The 20,000-nt window shown below is 42.9% G+C and overlaps 2 protein-coding genes and 1 long non-coding RNA gene across 3 annotated transcripts in view; 1 reads left to right on the top strand and 2 right to left on the bottom strand.

Moving 5' to 3' along the window:
• The window catches only part of LOC135113039 (cyclin-I-like), a 110,114-nt gene extending 107,196 nt beyond the window's left edge, over window positions 1-2,918 (top strand). Inside the window, exon 12 of the transcript XR_010274695.1 lies at window positions 1,723-2,918. The gene's annotated coding sequence lies outside the window, so the exon portion shown is untranslated. The remainder of the gene's footprint in view (window positions 1-1,722) is intronic.
• LOC135113041 (uncharacterized) lies at window positions 2,861-4,462 on the bottom strand. The gene is made up of 3 exons (XR_010274696.1): window positions 4,322-4,462; window positions 3,152-3,328; window positions 2,861-3,025 (listed from the first exon to the last, which is right to left on the bottom strand). It is a non-coding gene; the product is annotated as an uncharacterized LOC135113041 (long non-coding RNA).
• A 1,260-nt stretch (window positions 4,463-5,722) lies between these two features.
• Window positions 5,723-17,091, bottom strand: LOC135113036 (zygotic DNA replication licensing factor mcm6-like). The gene is made up of 16 exons (XM_064027967.1): window positions 16,912-17,091; window positions 15,546-15,689; window positions 15,013-15,178; window positions 14,464-14,562; window positions 13,835-13,983; window positions 13,243-13,388; window positions 12,506-12,609; window positions 11,989-12,160; window positions 11,515-11,639; window positions 10,799-11,032; window positions 10,220-10,387; window positions 9,376-9,513; window positions 8,647-8,799; window positions 8,165-8,318; window positions 7,214-7,515; window positions 5,723-6,856 (listed from the first exon to the last, which is right to left on the bottom strand). Exons 1-16 carry the CDS (start codon window positions 17,004-17,006, stop codon window positions 6,743-6,745), a joined length of 2,463 nt encoding a protein of 820 aa, XP_063884037.1. The 5' UTR covers window positions 17,007-17,091; the 3' UTR covers window positions 5,723-6,742.
• Window positions 17,092-20,000: the final 2,909 nt, after the last annotated feature.

Below are 20,000 nucleotides of genomic sequence, written 5' to 3'. Positions count from 1 at the left end.
GTATAACTGAACCCCATAATGCACTTAGTCTAATTTTTACACACACACACACACACACACACACACACACACACGTATACATTCTTTATTTTTTATTTTATCAAAAAAACTCAAATTTGTTTACAACTGTGTGGTCTGACAAAAAAAATCTAAAAAACGAGAAGGAAAAAAGGAAAAGAAAAAGAGGAGGGAGGGAGGGAGGGAGGGAGGGAGGAAGAAAGGAAGGAAGGAAGAAAGGAAGAGGAACAAATAGAAGAGGAAGAGGAGGAGAAGCAGAAAGAAAGAACGAATGAAGTGTATGGGAAGAAGAGAACGCGAAATAGGAGGAAGAGTGGAGGGGGAAGAGGAGGAGGGGGAGGAGGAGGAAGTAGAGAGGAAATTGGAAAAAAGACTGGAGGAAGAGTGGAGGGGGAGGAGGAGGAGGAAGTAGAGAGGAAATTGGAAAAAAGACTGGAGGAGGAGGGATGGAGGAGGAGGAAGAGGAGAAGCAATAAGAGGAAGTAGAGAGAGGAATTCGGAAAAGAAGAGCGAGATGAATGGATGGGAGGAGAAGAAGGAGGAGGAGGAGGAGGAGGAGGAGGAGGAGGAGGAGGAGGAGGAGGAGCGCGTTGAACGGCTAACATGTGTTTAGGTTTACGAGGCAAACATGGCGGCTGGTCAATATTGCCACCTGCTCTCTCTCTCTCTCTCTCTCTCTCTCTCTCTCTGATAGTTTAATGGTCCAATGATTGTTTTTTTTCATGCTGACATGTTACGGTACATTATAGTAGTAGTAGTAGTAGTAGAGTAGTAGTAGTAGTAGCAGCAGTGATGGTGGTGGTGGTGGTGGTGCTGGTAATAGTAGTAATACATCGAGTTTTAAAAGTTTCTATCTAAGTGTCAAATAAAACAATCTTGTATTTTAAATCATATTTTGAAACACTTTTGTCCGCACGCACCCCCACTACATTTAAAAGGCTCTAGTTGGAATTACAGGGGTTTCTACAGAAGAAGCTGTTTTAGCTAGAGATGAGATGTGAAGTCTGTACTTTAGATTGTCAGTAAAGGACAGGCCGAGAATGTTCAATGCAGAAGACGGGGACAGTTGAGTGTCATTGAAAAAGAGGGAATAGTTGTCTGGAAGGTTGTGTCGAGTTGATAGTTGAAAGAATTGAGTTTTTGAGGCATTGAACATTATCAAGTTTGCTCTGCCCCAATCAGAAATTTTAGAGAGACCAGAAGTCAGGCGTTTTGTGGCTTTCCTGCGTGAACTGGTTATTTTCTGAAGGGTTGGACGTCTACGAAAAGACGTGGAAAAGTGCAGGGTGGTGTCATCACCGTGGGAGTGAATAGGACAAATTTGGCTAAGAAGATAATTGATGAATAATAGGAAGAGAGTTGGTGACGGGACAGAATCCTTAAGAACACCACAGTTAATAGACTTGAGAACAGTTACCGTGTACCACAGCAGCAATAGAACGATCAGAGAGGAAACTGGAGATTATATTACAGAAAGAACTATATAAACCGTAGGAAGGAAGTTTGGTGATTGGAAGTTAAAGCTTTATGTCAAGATTATCAAATGCTTGTGATATGTCTAAGGCAACAGCTAAAGTTTCACCAAAATCCCTAAAAGACAATAATGTCCAAGACTCAGTATGTTACGCAGTTACAGACTATTGTAGGGAATTAGTGTACTGAAATCTTGTGTGGTATTTCATTATATTTTCTTTTTTCTTACAGGATTTTGGACATGAAGCCAGCACACGCTTGTAACGACACATTAGCAAGTGCAAGACAGGGAGGAGTGAGGATTCAAGACGATGTACCTACTGTGACACTGGTGCATCGAGGCCTCTCCGCGCGCGCGCACACACCGCCCGCCGTGCTAGAGTGGCTGGCTGGCTGGCCCGGCTGTGGGTTTTCAGGCTCTATCTAGTTTGAATCCACAAGCTGGACAGTTGGTGTGTCGTTCACCTAGTTTACAGATGTATTTTAGCGTAGAAAGTTGTATATATATATTTTATTTTTAGTATTTTATCTTTAGGTACACTAGTAGTACCTAAAGTCGTAAGTGTAGAGAAAATTGTACCAAAGAAAGTCACTAAATGTAATGAAAATAGCGTTCATTAATGACGATGTTCAGGGACACTATTATGCTTTTCAGCAATATTTCTTCCACCTTAATAATCTCCGGAGAGTCTTCCGAGTATTTTCGACTTAGTACAGTTTATAAAGGATCATAAAATGGGCCGTTTTACTTCGGCTTTTCATGCATTTTTTTTTGCAAAATATACACGGCCAACTCATTTTTGTTATATATTCAGCACTCATAATTAACATAGCGCAGTCTGTGATGTCAACTCCTGGGAACGAAACATTAAAAAGACCATTAATATATATAGATGGATCGATCGTTCACCATTATTATTATTACTTGCCTTGCCGAATCCGAGATGAAGGGAGAGAGAATAATGATTTGTTTTGTGGAGTATGTGACATAACACGGAGAGGAGAGACAATACACAGTAAGTAGTCAAACAACTTTATTTAAAATATCATAGACACGGAGAGGAAGTCAAACAACTTTATTTAAAATATCATAGACACGGAGAGGAGAGACAATACACAGTAACCAAACAACTTTATTTAAAATATCAGTACTATGATATATGAATCCTTCATCAATTTATAGTTTGTCTTGGGAGCTGTCCAAAACCTACGCCACCCAGCAGCCGCACTGTGTTCACGGGACAAAGCAATGCTAGGCAGCAGGACAGCTCTTTCAGCCTCAGCTGCGTGTGTTCACGTGACGAGGCGGACCGAGGCAGGACATTTCGGTTCTCTCCTTGTGAGCTGCATGGTGCTCACGGGACGAAACAATGTGAGGCGGGACAGATCGGTTCTCTCCTCGTCAGCTGCGTGGTGTTCACGGGACGCGTGTGCGCGAGGCAACAGGATAACTAAAAAAGTCGTGGATAATCTTAACGGGAGTTTCCTTCTGGGACAGCAGAACAGTCCGGCCAGGTTCTCCTTCCACCACTACCTGTAACAAAGTGCGGCAATGAAATACATCTGGGGGTACTAGTACATCCATTATTGCGGTCAGCTGTTAATTATCTCACTCCTACCCAAAGCCATTATACCGTTGCGTATGACAAGGTGTACTTACATCATCGCTACTGGCAACAATCATAGCCTGTGACAAGGTACTCGCTACTGAACACCGAGCGTGTCCGTGTCTTCGCGTCTCCAGCAGCGTGATGACCTGGCACTCACTGCGTGCCTCGGCGTTCACCATACCTCGCCTCGGTGCCGGTGCCAACACTTCCCTTGCTGCGTGACACGCCTGTTGAGATTAGTTGGTCATAAATAGCCATACCTTAATACTAATGCCATTTATACACAATTTAACATTCACAACACGTACTATTCATATTTACAGCAATTAAAAATGAAGCCTCGAGAGATTCGGGAATGTTCGGGCGTCTTGAACCTTTTAGTCTCGTTTTTCTATAATAATTATGCCTGTGGGACGCTTTCTACATCATGGGCGCCGCTAGGACCGTTTCCTTTAATATTCACACACCTCACCCCTCTATCATTGCTCTACACACTTCACCCCTCTATTATTGCCCTAAAGAGTTAAATACCCTGCCTCAGCATCTGATTACATTATTTCTCAAGGAACAATTTTAACTAAAACTGATTGTCAGTTTATGTCCGAGGGTCTTTTTTTCGAGAACTAGCATCTGTATCTTGAACTTCTCTTAGGTTGGGTAGTGAATGGTTAGCCAGTACTTCACGGTTATCAGTGACCGTGTAGGGCGGCCCGTTCTTGTATGCTGATGTTCAATAAACTGATGCAACAAGGCAAGTTTATTTCTTGCATGTATACAGCGCTCGTGTCTACCATTCCCTACCGAGAATAGTACATTCGTGCGCTCCTTTAACTGTTTCACTGCGTCATGCAGCAATTCACACCACCGAAGCATTGCATGGAAGCTTGACATGCACTTAAAAATCAGGCTAAAATTGTCCAGTTTCAGAGATATTTATCCTGGTAGCCTGCCCAAGTCACTCCGTATGTGGCAGAGACATAGCCTGCCCAAGTCACTCCGTATGTGGCAGACACTACACAAATGAATTGACACGGGCCAGAATGGAACTGTACTCCTGATGTGGCCGTAACACCACTTCTCAAACACACACGGCGTTACTATAAAGACAACACACGCTCGGTAGTCAAGTCCACACTCGCTGCGTCTGGGTTGTCACGCCCTTCGTGCTTCCCTCATTGATACGCTGCTGGCCACGGCTGTAGCCATGCTAAGGTACTCACCACATTGAACAGCGAGCGTAGAGTGGCCTTCGTGTCTCCATCAGCGTGTCGTCACGTCGCTGTCAGGTCACACTCTGGCGTACCTCTCTGTTCACCTCCACACATCGCCTAGGTGCCAACACTTCACCTGCCACGTGGCAAACCTGTTGAGGATTCATTTACCCGAACCCTCAATACCCTAATAATAATAATACCACTTATGCCTATTCTGCTTTGAGATATTCGAGAAGGTTCTGGTGTCTCGAACCTTTAAGTCCCGTTTTGTATTATAATTATTTCTGTGGAACATTCGTTTGCCGCAGCTGAGATGGAGACTCCTGCTTTGAAAGTCCCCAGCAGGAGGAGGGTCGCGGGAGAAAACTCTCTTATGCTACTGAGAATGATGTTTGCCTTTTTAAGTTACGATATTGGTATTATAAACTGGTAGAGTGATGATACTGGTAGCATAGAGTATTCGTGAGGGTATTGGTAGTAAATAGATTATAGATTCATCCTTGTAATGTTTTTACGAGTGTTATCTGTGCTGAAATCATGTCGCCTGGCCGTCAGTGATATGATACACAAAATCCTGACACATTTTGTTTGATTTTGTCTTATTTGGTGAAAGTAAAGGGAGAGTCAAAGAAGGCGAGTTTGTTTCCGACTAGTTTCGCCGTTGGGTTTTTTCCTGAAGAGGCCGAGAGCGAAACTGGTCGGGAATAAACTCGCTTCATAACACCTTTGCCTCTCTCTCTCTCTCTCTCTCTCAACCTTCACCTCAACTTGTCTGAATGTCTCATCGCTTGTCATGTTTATCTCTTCACTGCCAACCAGCCACCTGACACACCTCTCACCCTTCCTATGGATGCGTCAGGCAGGCAGATGCTGTCAACGATAAGCATTTCTCAAGTTAAGCACTGTCACGTGTAGGCCTGATGGATTCTTGCAGCTTCCTTTATTTTCTCATGTTTTCAAGTTAGTCATTCACCAGAAAACTCATGTCAAGATAAGCAAACTCACTCACAGCAGGGTTTGCTATTCTCTACAAGATTATTGGGTTCGTTCTTTATATGGAAATAATCAGGTTTGTTGTTCGCTTCGGTACCAGACACTTCAATAACTGATTAAATTTCAAGACTTCTGTTCACTAGTCAACCTTTATGAACCCTTACTGGTTCAATAACTGTTTTCATATACTGGTTTTAATTTCTTCAGATATCCAGGAACTCTCAAGGTGGACAGATCTACCATTTCATCCCACTCTGCTTTTCCTTCTTGATCCCATACTATTGTTTTTTTTATCTTTTTACCTCACTATCCTTTTCCTTTATTCATTCCATTCTATCCATTTTTATTTCATCCCACTCTATTCTTCCTCACTCTCCTTCACTAAGAAACTGAGGACAGATCAAAACACTAACCTACAAAAAAACTTCTATTTAATATATCAAAACAAAATGCAACATAAAATACAATCAAGAATATAGTACACATATATGGAGACGACTAACAGTACTTAATATTTTACCTTCAAAACACTTGGTATTGTCATATAGTGTTAGATCAACTCCCCTTGAAGATACAGGAAAGCCTCTCTCTCTTTTTCTTTCTCATCTCCACACTACATGCTTTCCTCTTCAGTAACAGTCATCTTACACACACTACACACTGTGTTACTAACCTACCAACACTGTGAATAGTGCCACGATACTTCTGATGAGTTGACAGGACATGGAGCATGCATACAAGGGCACAGGAGGCATCTGATGTAACAGTGAAAGCCTGACATGACTTCTCAATGCAAACTGTTTCATAAAGGCACTTACTTTCCTCTCCCCAGACACTGTACTTGGAACTGTTATCAATACAAGCACACATGACACTGGAGGCACTGAGTGGAGACAACATTGCTTCTCTACTTCCTGATAAATTGTACTTGGGTTGCTGTCACTACATACATTCCTAATCCCTTTATCCCACTCAGTGCTCTGATGTACAGTGGAGAGTAACGATATGAGGGAAGTGACAGTTATCATTCAAGCCACACTAATGCAGGTACCTAAACTTTCACACCACTTGAGCCATAAAGCTCACCCAAACACATCAATTTAACCTTAACTTGGGAACTGAGATTTTTATAAGCCACTCTTCCTCTTCCACTCTAGAACCACAGAAATGAAAGGGAAACTTGCCGAGATGTCATGAGTCACAAATCTTTCCAAAACATATTCAAGCCATACATTTGTAAACTGAAGCTTCTCAACTGATGTGATTCTTTAAGTATCTTCCCTTCCAGCCTAAAAACACCCCAGGAATGAAACACAAACTTTCATTGATGTTACTTCCAATACTTCCCAGCCATTTACCCCCTCCTTAGCAAATATAGCTCTCAGTACATTCTCAGACGACCCTGAACGCACACACACATCAACAGCGAGCCTCTTAGGAGTCCAGGTTGTAGTTAGGATGTACAACCAGCAGGGGATCAGACTCATCCAAGCCTCCTGAGTCTGTGCCTTTGAGTCCTGTCTGCGTGAGGGGAACAACCAAGCGGTCCTGTGAGGGGGAGAGAGAGAGACTGTGAGTGGTGGTGGTGGTGGTGGAGTGTGGCTAAGATATTGTGGTGGAAAGATGGAAGCTGTGGTGTTGTGTGGTTAGACATACTGTGGGAAAAGGGAAAGGATGGAGGAAGGGAGGGGGAGAGAAAGAGAGAGGGAGAGATTTCAAGGGGAAGGCTGTGGTGTTGGGTGTGTGATTTGTAGATATACTGTGGGTTATAGTGAGATGAGGAGAGAGAGAGAGAGGGAGAGAGCCAGAGAAATACACACACACACACACACAGACACACACACACACTAAACAACATCAAACATCCCCAACACAACACTAACCCCTATCCACTCCTCCACTTACTTGATAGGTGAGGCGGTCCAGCACCTTCTCCACCAGCATCTTCTGCTCCACCAGCTCAGCCTCAGTCTCCAAGTCCCCGCTGATCTCCTGCAGGTACCAATTGATGATAGCAGAGCGCCTCATGCCAGCACTCTCTGCCCCCTCCTCCGTCTCTTGGGACTCTGAACGTGCCTCCTCCCTTCGCATGTGCATCAGCAGCAGTGTGGTCATGTTGTGGTAGGTCTCATAGGAAAGTGTGGTGCTGGTCTTCTTCTTAGCTGGCTGGTCTTGGTCTTGTGAGGGCGCCACATCTCCGTTCACTCCTGTGGTAAAGTTTGGTTGGTTAGTTGTGTGTTTTTTGTATTATTCTGAATGCAGAGTAAAGTTTGATTAGTTATTGATGTGTTTTTAGACTTAATTCTGGTCTTTTCTTAGTCATCTGGTCTTGTGAGGATGCAATGTTTCTGTTCACTCCTGTAGTAAAAATTAGGCTGGTTACTTGTGTGTTTTCAGGTTTGATTCTCAACTACGAATATCAGGAAGCACCCTACATCTGCTGTGGTCTCGGGATTGAAGGCCGTGTGGTATAGGAAACAGTCTTAGTATGAAGGGGCAGGAGTGAACCAATGTGTGCTGTGAGGCCTTGCTGTGGATACATGTGGCCAGCTGTGGTGTGCCTAAGCTCCTGGGGTGTAGTGGGGTGGTCCATGAGACTCCTTTTCTACCAGGGGCCGATGGAACTGTGTGTAAACGTAAGTGTGTGTATGTGTGTGTGTGTGTATGGTGCCTTGCCTGGGCTGCCCTGTGCAGGACTAACAGCCTGGTAGAGACAGACAGATGAATATTGATGTATGTACTAAATATTCTGTGGCTCTTTCCTCCTCAACATCCTTAACCTCCATTCTTAATACAGCATCCTCTTCCTCTTCCTCCTCCTCCTCCTACACCCATAACCCCTCCTCTTCTCCTTACCAGCATTGGGGTCAGCATTCTCATCTGTCTCCATGGCTTCCTCCTCCTGCTGCTGCTCCTCATCCATGCCATCCAGGTGCACATCCGGCTGGTCAAGGCGGATGATGGACTTGTTGATGAGACGGAATGATTCCTTCACATGTTTGGGGTGGACCTGACAATGATTAGGTCAGGATTAGCAGAGCAGAAAGTGAGAGATGATTAATGGATAGAATAAATAAAGTGTGTGTGTGTGTGTGTGTGTGTGTGTGTGTGTGTGTGTGTGAAGGGGGCGGAGGCAAGTCTAGAGAGAGGAAGGAAGGAAGGAAGGAAGGAAGGAAGGAAGGAAGGAAGGAAGGAAGGAAGGAAGGAAGGAAGGAAGGAAGGAAGGAAGGAAGGAAGGAGGGAAAGAAACGAGAAAGAAAAAGAAAGAAAAATGAAGGGAGAGAGAGATATTTCAAGGATAAGATTACGATGATGACACCACCACCACCACCACACACCTGGTCGGAGCAGTGCATCCTGGCCATGGCTTCAGACAGTCGGATCATTGACTCCAGCTGGCGCACAGTGACACGCCAGGAGGAGCAAGAAGCGCCCTGGCTGTCCCTCTGTCTCAGTGTGCGGTACTGCTCCACCAGGTACTCTGTTGCCTCCTGCAGGGGGTAAAGGGGAGAGGGAGGGGAGTTGTGAGTAATGGGTTTATACTCCTTAGTAATCTTTAATCTCTCTTTCATCTTTTCTTGTATTTAAGGATATGTTTTCTCTTTTCTTCTTCTCTCTATACTTCTTAGCAATTTTTAGTCTTTCTTTCATCTTTCCTGCTCTTAAGGGATAGTTTTTCTTTTCTCTCGTCTTCCTGTCATCTCCTTTCTTTCTTTACATTCTCTTTTCTTCTGTTTAAGGGCAGTTTCTCTTCTCCTTTATCTCTCTCTCTTCACTTTTTTTCTTCATTTACAAAAAAATTTCCTTCCTCTCTCTTTTCTTCCAATTAGAACCAATCTCTCTCATCTTTTTCCTCCATTTAGAAGCAATTTCTCTCCTCCTTTGCCATAACTATTAAAATAACACTAAGAACAACAACGAATAATAACAATACCAAAGCAATACAATAACAATAAACAAACCACCATCCCTATAAATAAGAGAGTACCCATAAGAATGAGAACTTGCATCCCTAAGAAAGAGAGCAACATAAATAACAATCAGCATCCTTCACTGAGAGAACCCACCTTGTTCATCTTTGGCCTGAACATCCTGGCAAAGGTAATGTAGCGCTGCACCTCCTCCAGGCTGTACACACGCTCTATGCTGTTCTCCATGCAGGCGTGCAGGTCCACAATGCGCCGTGCAATAGCATAATCTGTCACCTGCAGGAGGAAAGGAGGTTATAGGTGGTGGCAGAGGAGCGGGAGGAGGAGGAAGAGGTGTTTTGGACTCAGTTAAGGTGTGGGGCACTCTGAAGGAGGTACCGTTTCTGCTTTGGTCTCAGGATTGGGGCAGGTGCAAGACAGGGAAGTCTCATTATGAAGAGGCAGGAGTAAGCCAGTGTGTGCTACAGGGCCTTGCTGTGGATGTATGGGGCCAGCTGGGTTGTTTTAGAGTAGTTCTTGAGATAGTCCTTTTCCATTGAGAGTCTGAATGACTGTGTGTGTGTGTGTGTGTGTGTGTGTGTGTGTGTGTGTGTGTGTGTGTGTGTGTGTGTGTGTGTGTGTGTGTGTGTGTGTGTGTGTGTGAGGGGGGATGGTGTCTCATCTGGTATGTAGATGGATAAAGACAGCCTTTTACTAACACTCACTCTCAGCTTCCTCTAACAAACATACCCAGACTCCTCCACCAGTCTTTTCAACTTCCTCTCTGAGTCACTCACTAGACCTGGCATACAGATACAAACATATATACATATACCAAGGCTGTCTCCCCAAAAAAGAAGGATAACTGAGACGAAACCCACACTTTTCACATTCACGCTCGCTCACACTCTTATTCCCTCAGTCCTTAAGAGAAAGTAGATAGATAGTTAGATAGGATAAAATCAAGCTGAAAAATAAGTACCAAGAACCTCCCACACCTCACCTCATTACACTCGTCAACCAGGATGAAGAAGAGGTCAAAGCGGGACATGATGGGGCTGGTGAGGGTGATGTTCTGCCGCAGGGATTTGGTGCGGTCATAGCGGCCTCCTATCGGGTTAGCAGCAGCCAGCACAGAGGTCCTGGCGTTCAGTGTGGCCTTCACTCCTGCCTGTTGGGGGAGAGGAGAGAGAGAGTGGTGTTACGAAGTGGACTGATGAGGACATGAGGGAAAATCTTCTATCAGGTTGTGATGCTGCGATAACTAGGTTGAGAGACAGATCTAGCTTAGCCTTGAAACTTTGGAGTACAAGGCAATAAGGAAATGAATACTATGTAAGAGAAGAGACATGAAAATATTAGTTAGTCACTATAGATAAAGACAACGGAAAAAGAAAAATGCAATGCACACACCTTATTGGTAAAGACTGTCAGAAAAAAAAAACTTTGCAACAGACAGGAGAAAGAGAATGTTAGTACGAGTCAAAATAGAGTAATAAAAGACAGGACAAGGAGAAAGAAAACACACACACACACACACACACACACACACACACACACACACACACACACAAACACAAACCTTAGTAATAGAGATAGTCTGCTGCTCCATAGCCTCATGAATTGCCACCTGGTCTCTCTGATCCATCTTGTCAAACTCATCGATGCAGCACACGCCACCATCAGCCAACATCAGCGCGCCCGCCTCGATGACAAACTCATGTGACTCCTCGTCCTTCACCACGGCTGCTGTGAGACCTGCTGCGGAGGACGCCTTGCCGGAGGTGTACACTGTGCGGGGTGAGAAGTCTGCCACCTGGGGAGAGACGGATGGTGAGTGATAAGCTGGTGACAGAGGAGGAAGGGTGTGGTGGGGTGGGGTGATGGGTGAGTGAAATGGGTTGGTGATCGGGGTGATGGGAAGAATGGGGTGCTGGGGTGATGGCAGGGAAGAGGAAGTGTGTGGATGGATATGGTTTCTAATTTTTTTATACGAGATGAGGTCTGGTGATGGGCAACGAAAAATGGAGAGAAATAAAGGGGAAGAATAACAACAAAACACAAAAAAAAAAAGAAAGAAAAGAAGAAAATAAATAACAAAAACAAGAAAAAGGGTGTAATGAAGATGCCAGTCCCTAAACATAACACTTACAGACCAGATCCAAAATAACAAACAAAAATACAGACTTATCTAAACTCACAAAATTCTTAAGACACTACAACAACAAATAAGTATCTAAAATTCCCACAAACCCTGAGACACAAGACCAGCGATGCCTACAGATTTCCCAGACTCACATGCTTGAGGAACTGTGACTTGGCAGTGGAGGGGTCGCCCACCACACACACATTGATGTCTCCTCGCAGGCTGGTGCCCTCAATGGTGGTCTTGGGCACACCTCCAAACAGCATCAACAAGATTCCTGTGTGAATGAACATATATATATATATATATATACATCAATGCGTTAGTTACAATACAAATGGACTCATGGATGTGAATAGCATTAGTTGAAACACGTCCTTTCAGTCTCAAATAATTCTCCTGCATATAGAAATATACACATGGATATGTTAATCAAGACACACATGCACATGTAAAACAAAAATACTACAGATTAAAATACACCCAAACACAAACACACACACAAAAAACCAACCAAGCTTTCTCTCACCACTGTTCTCAATACAACACATCCAAACAACTACAAGTATTCTCTAAGTATATTCTCACCCTTCCACCCTTAAACACACTGACACACCCACACGCACCTCTCTTGACCTCGTCGTTGCCATAGATGGTGGGGAAGAGGGAGGTGATGAGGTTCTGGTACAGATTCTTGTCCCGAGCCATCTCGTATACCTTGTTCCACTCCAAGTCCGTCATCTGCCTCTTGATGCTCTCTGCTGTCGGCTCCTCCCCTCGCACCTCCTTACCGCCAAACTGCGGACAGGTGAAGGTGGCAGGGAAATAAGAAAGGAAGGGATAATTTAGGTAAAGGTCATAGCTGGCTCCTCCCTATGCATCTCCTTGTTGAACTGTGGACAACAGAGTAGAGGGAATGAAAGGTGAAGGTTGTGGTGGGGAAACAAGAAGGAAGGAAAAGAAGATGCTTGATCTATCAAAGCATGTGGATAATATAATGTCATATCTCATTATGTGAAGAAAAATACAGATGGGAAAGTTCCAGTACCTATAATACAATAAATTAGCCAATAAAAAAGTGAGAATTCAAGAGAAATGCTGACTTATCTTAAGGTTTGTTATGCAAGGGATACCTCAACTTACCTTAGGGTTTGTTGGTGTCACGGAGCATGCCAGGAAGGCCAAACGGTAACTGAGGTCTCGCACACCCAGTGCCTTGAGTCCCGTCACGCCCTCACTCTCCTCACCTGTGGGCGCCATGGCAGGAAAGACATTAGGAATGGACTTAGTATGGGTGGTAAGTGTGTGTAGAGCAGAGGGGCTTGTGTGTGTAGGAGATGGGAAGGGAAGGGGAGGCCTCACTCTGAATGGTCATGAGGTAGAAGATGGAAGGGGAAGGGGAGGCCTCACTCTGAATGGTCATAAGGGTAAGTGAAATGAACTAATGGGTAGTGAGTGTGTGTGTAGGCCATGCCATGGTTGTGTGTGTGTGTGTGTGTGTGAGTGGGAAAATTATATTGTAGATAGGAACAGTAAACTATGGAAAATTAGAAAAGACAGGAAATTAGATACTTCTAGTAAGGAACGGGGAGAGAGAGAGAGAGAGAGAGAGAGAGAGAGAGAGAGAGAGAGAGAGAGAGAGAGAGAGAGAGAGAGAGAGAGAGAGAGAGAGAGAGAGAGAGAGAGAGAGAAAAGGTAATACCATATAGGAGATAAAATAAAATGAAGTGATGAAAAGAAAAGATCTTTGCCACTTACAGATAAAAATCAAACAATACTGAACAATGATCTTTAAAACCAAAACCTCATACACCATACCAAATCACAATCTTTATAACCAATGCCAAAGACACAAGACACAGGCACTGACTGGCACTCACCCTTGTGTCTGGCGGAGCTCTCGGCCCTGGCACCGGGGAGGTTGAGTGCCGCCACATCAGGCACCACAATCAGAGTACCGGTGAAGTCACAGCGGTCACCAGCCTGGGCCTGATCCACTGCCTCCGCCCTCACCACCACCTCCACACTGTAAGGAGAGGGAGAGTGTTAGCAAAGATATATTTTACATTTTATTCTTCAATACTTTTAATTTGTAACTGCTCCACATTTCCTCTATTCAACATTCTGATCTTCCTCTATAAACACTACCTTCACTGGTGAGAGAAAGAGAGGGAGAAAGTTAGGGGAAATCTGATCTCTCTCCTAAGGTTCTCTATTCTTCACTAGTACAAATTTTGATTTCACAACTCTTCCTTCTTTTCCTCCCCCAATATTTTCTTCTCTAAACACTGAATTCCACTCAAGAACAGTATATTATGACTAACATGCACACACATCCACTCTCCCTCTCAACTCTTCCTTCTATTAAAACTGACAGTACCTCACCAATTTTATATTAAGACTTAGTAAAATGCATTCTCTCTCTCTCTCTCTTTCACACACACACACACACACACACACATACACACACACCTCCTGGGGATACAGCCACGTGGAAGCTCCGCCTGCACCTCCTGGATGCGGACCTTCTGGAAGTCCACGAAGCGGCTCTTGTTGGTGTCCAGGATGAAACGTTTGCGGTTGTTGCACACCGGGTTGTGGCATATGGATGGCTGAGTGTACTGTGAGAGGGAGAGAGCAAGAGGGGGAGAATTAATGTTCTGTGAGGAAGAGGATGGGCTGAGTATGTTGACAGAAGGGAAGGTTTGTTATGATGAAAGGGGAAGGGCAGAGTGTATTGTGGGGATAGAAGAATTAATTAATTAACTGTGAGGAAAGAAATTAGTATATTGAGAGGGAAGATGGGGAAAGAGTTTACTGTTAGGAGGATAGGCTTTGTAAATTGTGAGGAAAGAGGAATGAATGTAATGACAGGAATGGCTGAGTTTACTATAAGGAAAAGGGAGATAAAATATAACATAGGAACTTAAGAACAAAGAGCAAGAAAAGATCTGACAATACTAGATAGAAAAGAGGAGGAATCAATGTACAAACAAAAAAGAAATGAAGAAAAAACAAAACATAGAAACTTAAGAACAAAGAACAAGACAACAAGAACATTAGAAAGGCCAATAAAACCTGATAATTGTGTCCAGCCTCACCTTGAACTGCTGCTCCACTTTGCTCACCACCGTCTGGCAGTCCATGCACTGGAAGGTGGCTGACACCAACTCTGGGTGTACTGGGTGAGTCCGCACCACCTGAGAGGGAAGGAGTCAACTGTGCTAAGGTGTTCATGAGAGAAAGGATGACTGTACAGGTTAAAAATGTTCCCAATCATTCATTCATCCACATTTACCTGTATCTACCTAGTTATCCGGCTGACATCCACACTCATCTCCTATCCATTCATCCATCAGTCATCCTCACACATACCATACCAACAAATAAGTCAAGAAATTAGCCATTATACAACCATCTATCCATCCACACAAGCACATTCACCCATCCATTCATCCACCTGTCACCCACATACACACACACACACACTACCAACAAGTAACTAAACAAACCAACAAATAAAACCCAACACATGTCCATTAATTCAACATCCACATCATTTAACCCCCATTCATCCACCTACACATTCCCCACCCATCAACCCACCCCCATTCACCTACTCACTCACCCCGCCATCACCCAACACTCACCTGTCCTGAGATGCGGATGAGTGTGCCGACCTTAAGAGTGGACAGCTCGCGCACCTTGTGTCTGGTGGGCACGTCAACAATGCTAAGGTAATACTCCTTCTCCACAGACAACCCAGTGTGGTCCCGGACATGGTTGCGAACGGTCAGGCACAAGAAAGGGTACACTCTGTAATGTGGAGTGGGTTAGATGCTGTGTCTGTGTGTGTGTGTGTGTGTGTGTGTGTGTGTGAGGTATGTCAGATATAATGTATTTTTAAGACTACATTTTTATCCAAGTATGTATTGGTGTGTTTGCCAAATTACACTAAATAAGAACGTCAAATAAGGACAAATAGGTACATACACTTTATACAGAGATTGCCATGTGTTTGCTTGATAAAAGATACTTAAGAACATCAAAATAAATAGCTGGAAATAGATAGGCACACTTTATACAAGGACTGTCACATGAAGGTTTGACAGCTAATTCTTAAAGCTTCCCTTATTTTCTTGAAACCTTCACTTAAAACAAGATGGCAGCACTCCACACTGACCTGTAGTACTCCTCCACAATGAGTGTGGCGAGGTTCTGGTTGAACTTGTCAATATCCAGGAAAGAAACCTCCAGGGTGTTCCTCTCTGGCTTGATAAGATCTCTCGCCTCCTCCACGTACTTTGTGACACCATCCTCCTGGAACCTGACAGGGGGGCAAGACTCAGTGAATGGAACAATGACTGTGTGTGTGTGTGTGTGTGTGTGTGTGTGTGTGTGTGTGTGTGTGTGTGTGTGTGTGTGTGTGTGTGTGTGTGTGTGTGTGTGTGTGTGTGTGTGTGTGTGTGTGTGTGTGTGTATGGCAGATGATTACTCCTGGATATTGCGGAGAGAATGGATGGACAGATGGATGCATGAATGAATGAATGAGGCAGATGATTACCCTTGGATGCTGAACAGAATGAATGAATGAATGAATGAATGAATGACATAATTACTCCTGGATGCTGCTGGGAAAATGGAAGGACAGATGAATGAATGAATGAATGAATGCATAAGATGAATGAATAAGATGGTAGATGATTATGCGTCGGATGCTGCATGGAGGGAATGATACATGATGAGAAATGAAGGAATGAGACATAATTACTTGGATGTTGCAGTGAGAATGAATGAATGAATGAATGAATGAATGAATGAATGAATGAGAAGGAAGATTCCAGTCTTTTAAGGTACTGCAGGTTAAAGAAGAAACTGAATATCCTAATGTAAAAACTTGAGAGCTTCACCTTGTCTGATAGGTTGGGTTGGGAGAGCAACAAGAGTTACCCCCACCGCACCCCACTCACGTCACCTACACCAGGACTAGTACAAGTGAAGGGGTCTCAAGCAGCAAAAAGTTAAACATAAGGCGAGGAGAAACTGGTGAAACTGGTGAAGTAATACGTAAAAGAAGTCCTGAATATGATGCTTGGAATGAGAAATATTGGATAACTTGGCTCGAGGTGAAAGATACCAACTAGTACCGCCTAGATTATACTTGCAATACTTATTTCTAGCATTCCTACTGCCATACACTGATGCTGCAAGGGGTAAACTATCATAAAAGCCGTGAACATGAAGCTTGGAGTACGAAATAAAGGATAAATTGGTTTAGGATGAAGGCGAGAGATGCCAACTAGTCCCGCCTGTGAGAATATATATAAATACTTATTTCTAACTCACCTACTCTAATACACTGATGCCACGGGGGATAAACAACCATAAACAACTTAAAATACACACATATAATCCTACTCTAGACACCAACAAACTCTAAATCCTAGTAAAACACATCGCATGCTTAGCCATTGTTGTGGGGACCAAAGGCAGCGAGGACACACAAGCAAAGAAGCATCTCAGTTTTCAGGCCATAACTCTTTACTTACTCCTCCAAGAAACTCTGGAATAGCTTCTGGCAACGCTCTCCGACCTCATCTTTGACGGTGGTTTGCGCTGCGATGCCCAAGTCCCCGATATCCATGGTGAAGAGCAGGAAAATAGCTCAGAGATTCTCTTGCTGCCTCCTGCCTCTCGTCTGCCCAGTGACAACTTTTGGCGCGAAATTGACGTCACGAGGTTCTCCAGCTTTTTCCGCTTTCATTTTATTAATTTATTTTTAACTGGTATAATTTTCTGCAAATTTGATTGTTTATTTTGTATTGATTTTGTTAGGGGTTTGTTAATATATTTTCTTAGGTTTCCATGCCCTCCTCTCTTTTCCCTCCTTTCCTCCCCATTTCCCCCTCCATCCCACCCACCCTCTCTCTCTCTCTCTCTCTCTCTCTCTCTGACAGATATGATGCGAAGAGGTGACAGGGAGGGAGGTTTGAGACAAGAAGAAAGAGGAAGAGAGAGGAAAGGAAATAGAGGAAGAAGGGACATAACCGGGAAAGGAGAGGCAAGGAGGGGCAAGGAAGTGGGCGAAAGGTGAAGGAAGAGGATGGGAGGATGGGGAGAGAGTAGGAAGAAGAAATAAAAGCAGCAAGGATGAAGAGTGAGTGAAGAATTAGAGGGAGTGAGAAAGTATTGAGAAATAAGTATTCTCGATTCCTCTCCTCTAGTCTTTATTATGTTTCCTCCATCCATTCCCTTCACATTTATGCTCCTTCCATCCATTTTTCATTATCAGTCTATTTGATTCTATTTCAGTCTGTACATTTATCTAACAATGTATGTATGCATCTGTTCTACTCATACCGCTGTTTTAGAAAGAGTGGAATCAAAAGCTTTTCGTTTTGTCAATTCCTCTCCTCTTTCTTCAGCCTTTTTCTTGCTGCAGTGTTGCATCTCTTATCTTCTATTGGTATTTTCACGCTAACTGTTCTTCTGATCTTGCTAACTGCATGCCTTCTCTCCTCCAGTAGCACAAGCCTTTCTTCCTTCTTTCATCCCTACTCTGTCCACCTCTAATGCAAGAATTAATCAGTATTCTCAATCATTCATCCCTTTCTCTGGTAAACTTTGGAACTCCCTGCTTGCTTCTGTATTTCCACCTTCCTATGACTTGATTTCTTACAAGAGGTTGGTTTCAACACCTGTAATTTTTGACTACCGCTTTCGACTCAGTTCGGGGATCAGCACCTCAGTTTTTCCCCATCTTTCTAATAACTCCTTCATCCACAGGCATCCATCCATTGACTCAGTGATTAAAACACATAAGTATATCGGTTTTCATTTTAATTTGTGCGCAATAAAAAACGAGCAATATGTACACAATGAACAGCCTCCTAATACTGCCTGGCTTGGGGCAACGAGGGAACTGAGAGAGAGAGAGAGAGAGAGAGAGAGAGAGAGAGAGAGAGAGAGAGAGAGAGAGAGAGAGAGAGAGAGAGAGAGAGAGAGAGAGAGAGAGAGAGAGAGAGAGAGACTTGCACATAAAGGCAGAGACAAGAGGAATATATAGAGGCAGAGATAGATAAATAGAAAGAAAGATGTTTGATAGAGACACACACACACACACACACACAAACACACAACACACAACACACAGAGAGAGAGAGAGAGAGAGAGAGAGGAGAGAGAGAGAGAGAGAGAGAGAGAGAGAGAGAGAGAGAGAGAGAGAGAGAGAGAGAAAACAAATTAAAGCTAGCACTTTGACATTGTGCAGTTTAAGTAAATAGATGAAAATGTTTGCTTGTATAGACTTGTACTTGTGACAGAAGATAATAAATAAAATATCTTGATTGCCTCTCGCTCTAAAATTGTGAAAGCCTGTGTGTGTGTGTGTGTGTATGATGTGTGTGTGTAGTACGTACACATTTCAAAATCATAGTACATGTCATATCATTATAAATTACAGTACAAATTACATAGTTATACAAAGTTGCTGTGTACGTAGACATGACATACCCCCCCTCTCTCTCTCTCTCCCCTCTCGATGACTGGGTGACAACTAACAAACAGCACCCATAGTATATATATATTTTTTTTAACATTTTTGCTAAAGTTTTTAAAATCTCCTAACATGCGGAAGGAATCTAAGTAATAAAAAAAAAATCGTTTCTAAACACTGGTGAACAGGTTTGTTTTCTTTCTTTTTTTTTCTATAATTCCCTCCTCCCTCCTCCTCATCTTCTTCCTTACACCCCGTTACCTATCAGTGTCTATTTCTAATCTATCGGTTCGTCTATCAACTCCCACTCAAGCCAGAGACAGACAGCTTCAACTTCGTCGTACTTTCGAAAATCTTAACATATCATTTCCAAAAACCCTATAGTGGAAAAAAAAAGTACAAATAATGACAGTGGGAAAAAGTACTGATAATAAGTGATCAAAACAGTATCCAACTTTTTTTTCCATCGTATTATCAAAGAAATTTTCACACAAAACAAATTTTTCAGAAAACCCTGTCGTGGAAAACGGAAACGAAAAAAAAAAAATGAAATAAAAAAAATACCGTTAGAAAATTAAAGAAGTGAAAAGAACAGAAAAGAAAAAAAGTTATGAATGCAAAAGTAATCTTTTCAGAAATAAGTTTTATGAATAAAAATTTTATATAGAAATATCACCAACTTCTCTTTTCCTCCTCCTCCCCTCCTTTCCTTCTTCCTGTCATTCATAGGTGAGGAAGAGAAAATGGAGGATGAAAAAGGAATATAGAAATACAGTGAGTGAATGAGAAAATGAATGGAATGTTAGTGTGTGTGTATGTGTGTGTGTGTGTGTGTGTGTTTCTAAATGGTTTTATTTTACATTATTTGACTCAAGCTCATATTTTGTCCTATCTACTTATTTATTTATTTATCCAACTTAAGTCTCTGAGTGTGTGTGTGTGTGTGTGTGTGTGTGTGTGTGTGTGTGTGTGTGTGTCAGTATATATATTAATACAATCCTATATATGTATGTATAAATCATCACCCATAATAATAATAATAATAATAATAATAATAATAATAATAATAATAATAATAATAATAATACATCTCAATTCCCATAAATGCTTAACAATAAATACATTGCCTGACTAACACACCTA

The sequence above is a fragment of the Scylla paramamosain genome, chromosome 25, assembly GCF_035594125.1.
Source record: "Scylla paramamosain isolate STU-SP2022 chromosome 25, ASM3559412v1, whole genome shotgun sequence".
Taxonomy (NCBI): domain Eukaryota; kingdom Metazoa; phylum Arthropoda; class Malacostraca; order Decapoda; family Portunidae; genus Scylla; species Scylla paramamosain.
The sequence above is the reverse complement of the archived record's forward strand: the minus strand, read 5'-3'. Positions and strand labels throughout refer to the sequence as shown.

Coding starts and splice junctions, on each gene's coding strand:
- LOC135113036 (XM_064027967.1), bottom strand. CDS start 17,006: ATGGATATCGGGGACTTGGGCATCGCAGCGCAAACCACCGTCAAAGAT. Junction 15,179..15,545: donor ATTGTGGAGGAGTACTACAG/GTCAGTGTGGAG, acceptor TCCACATTACAG/AGTGTACCCTTTCTTGTGCC. Junction 6,857..7,213: donor TGGACCGCCTCACCTATCAA/GTAAGTGGAGGA, acceptor TCCCCCTCACAG/GACCGCTTGGTTGTTCCCCT.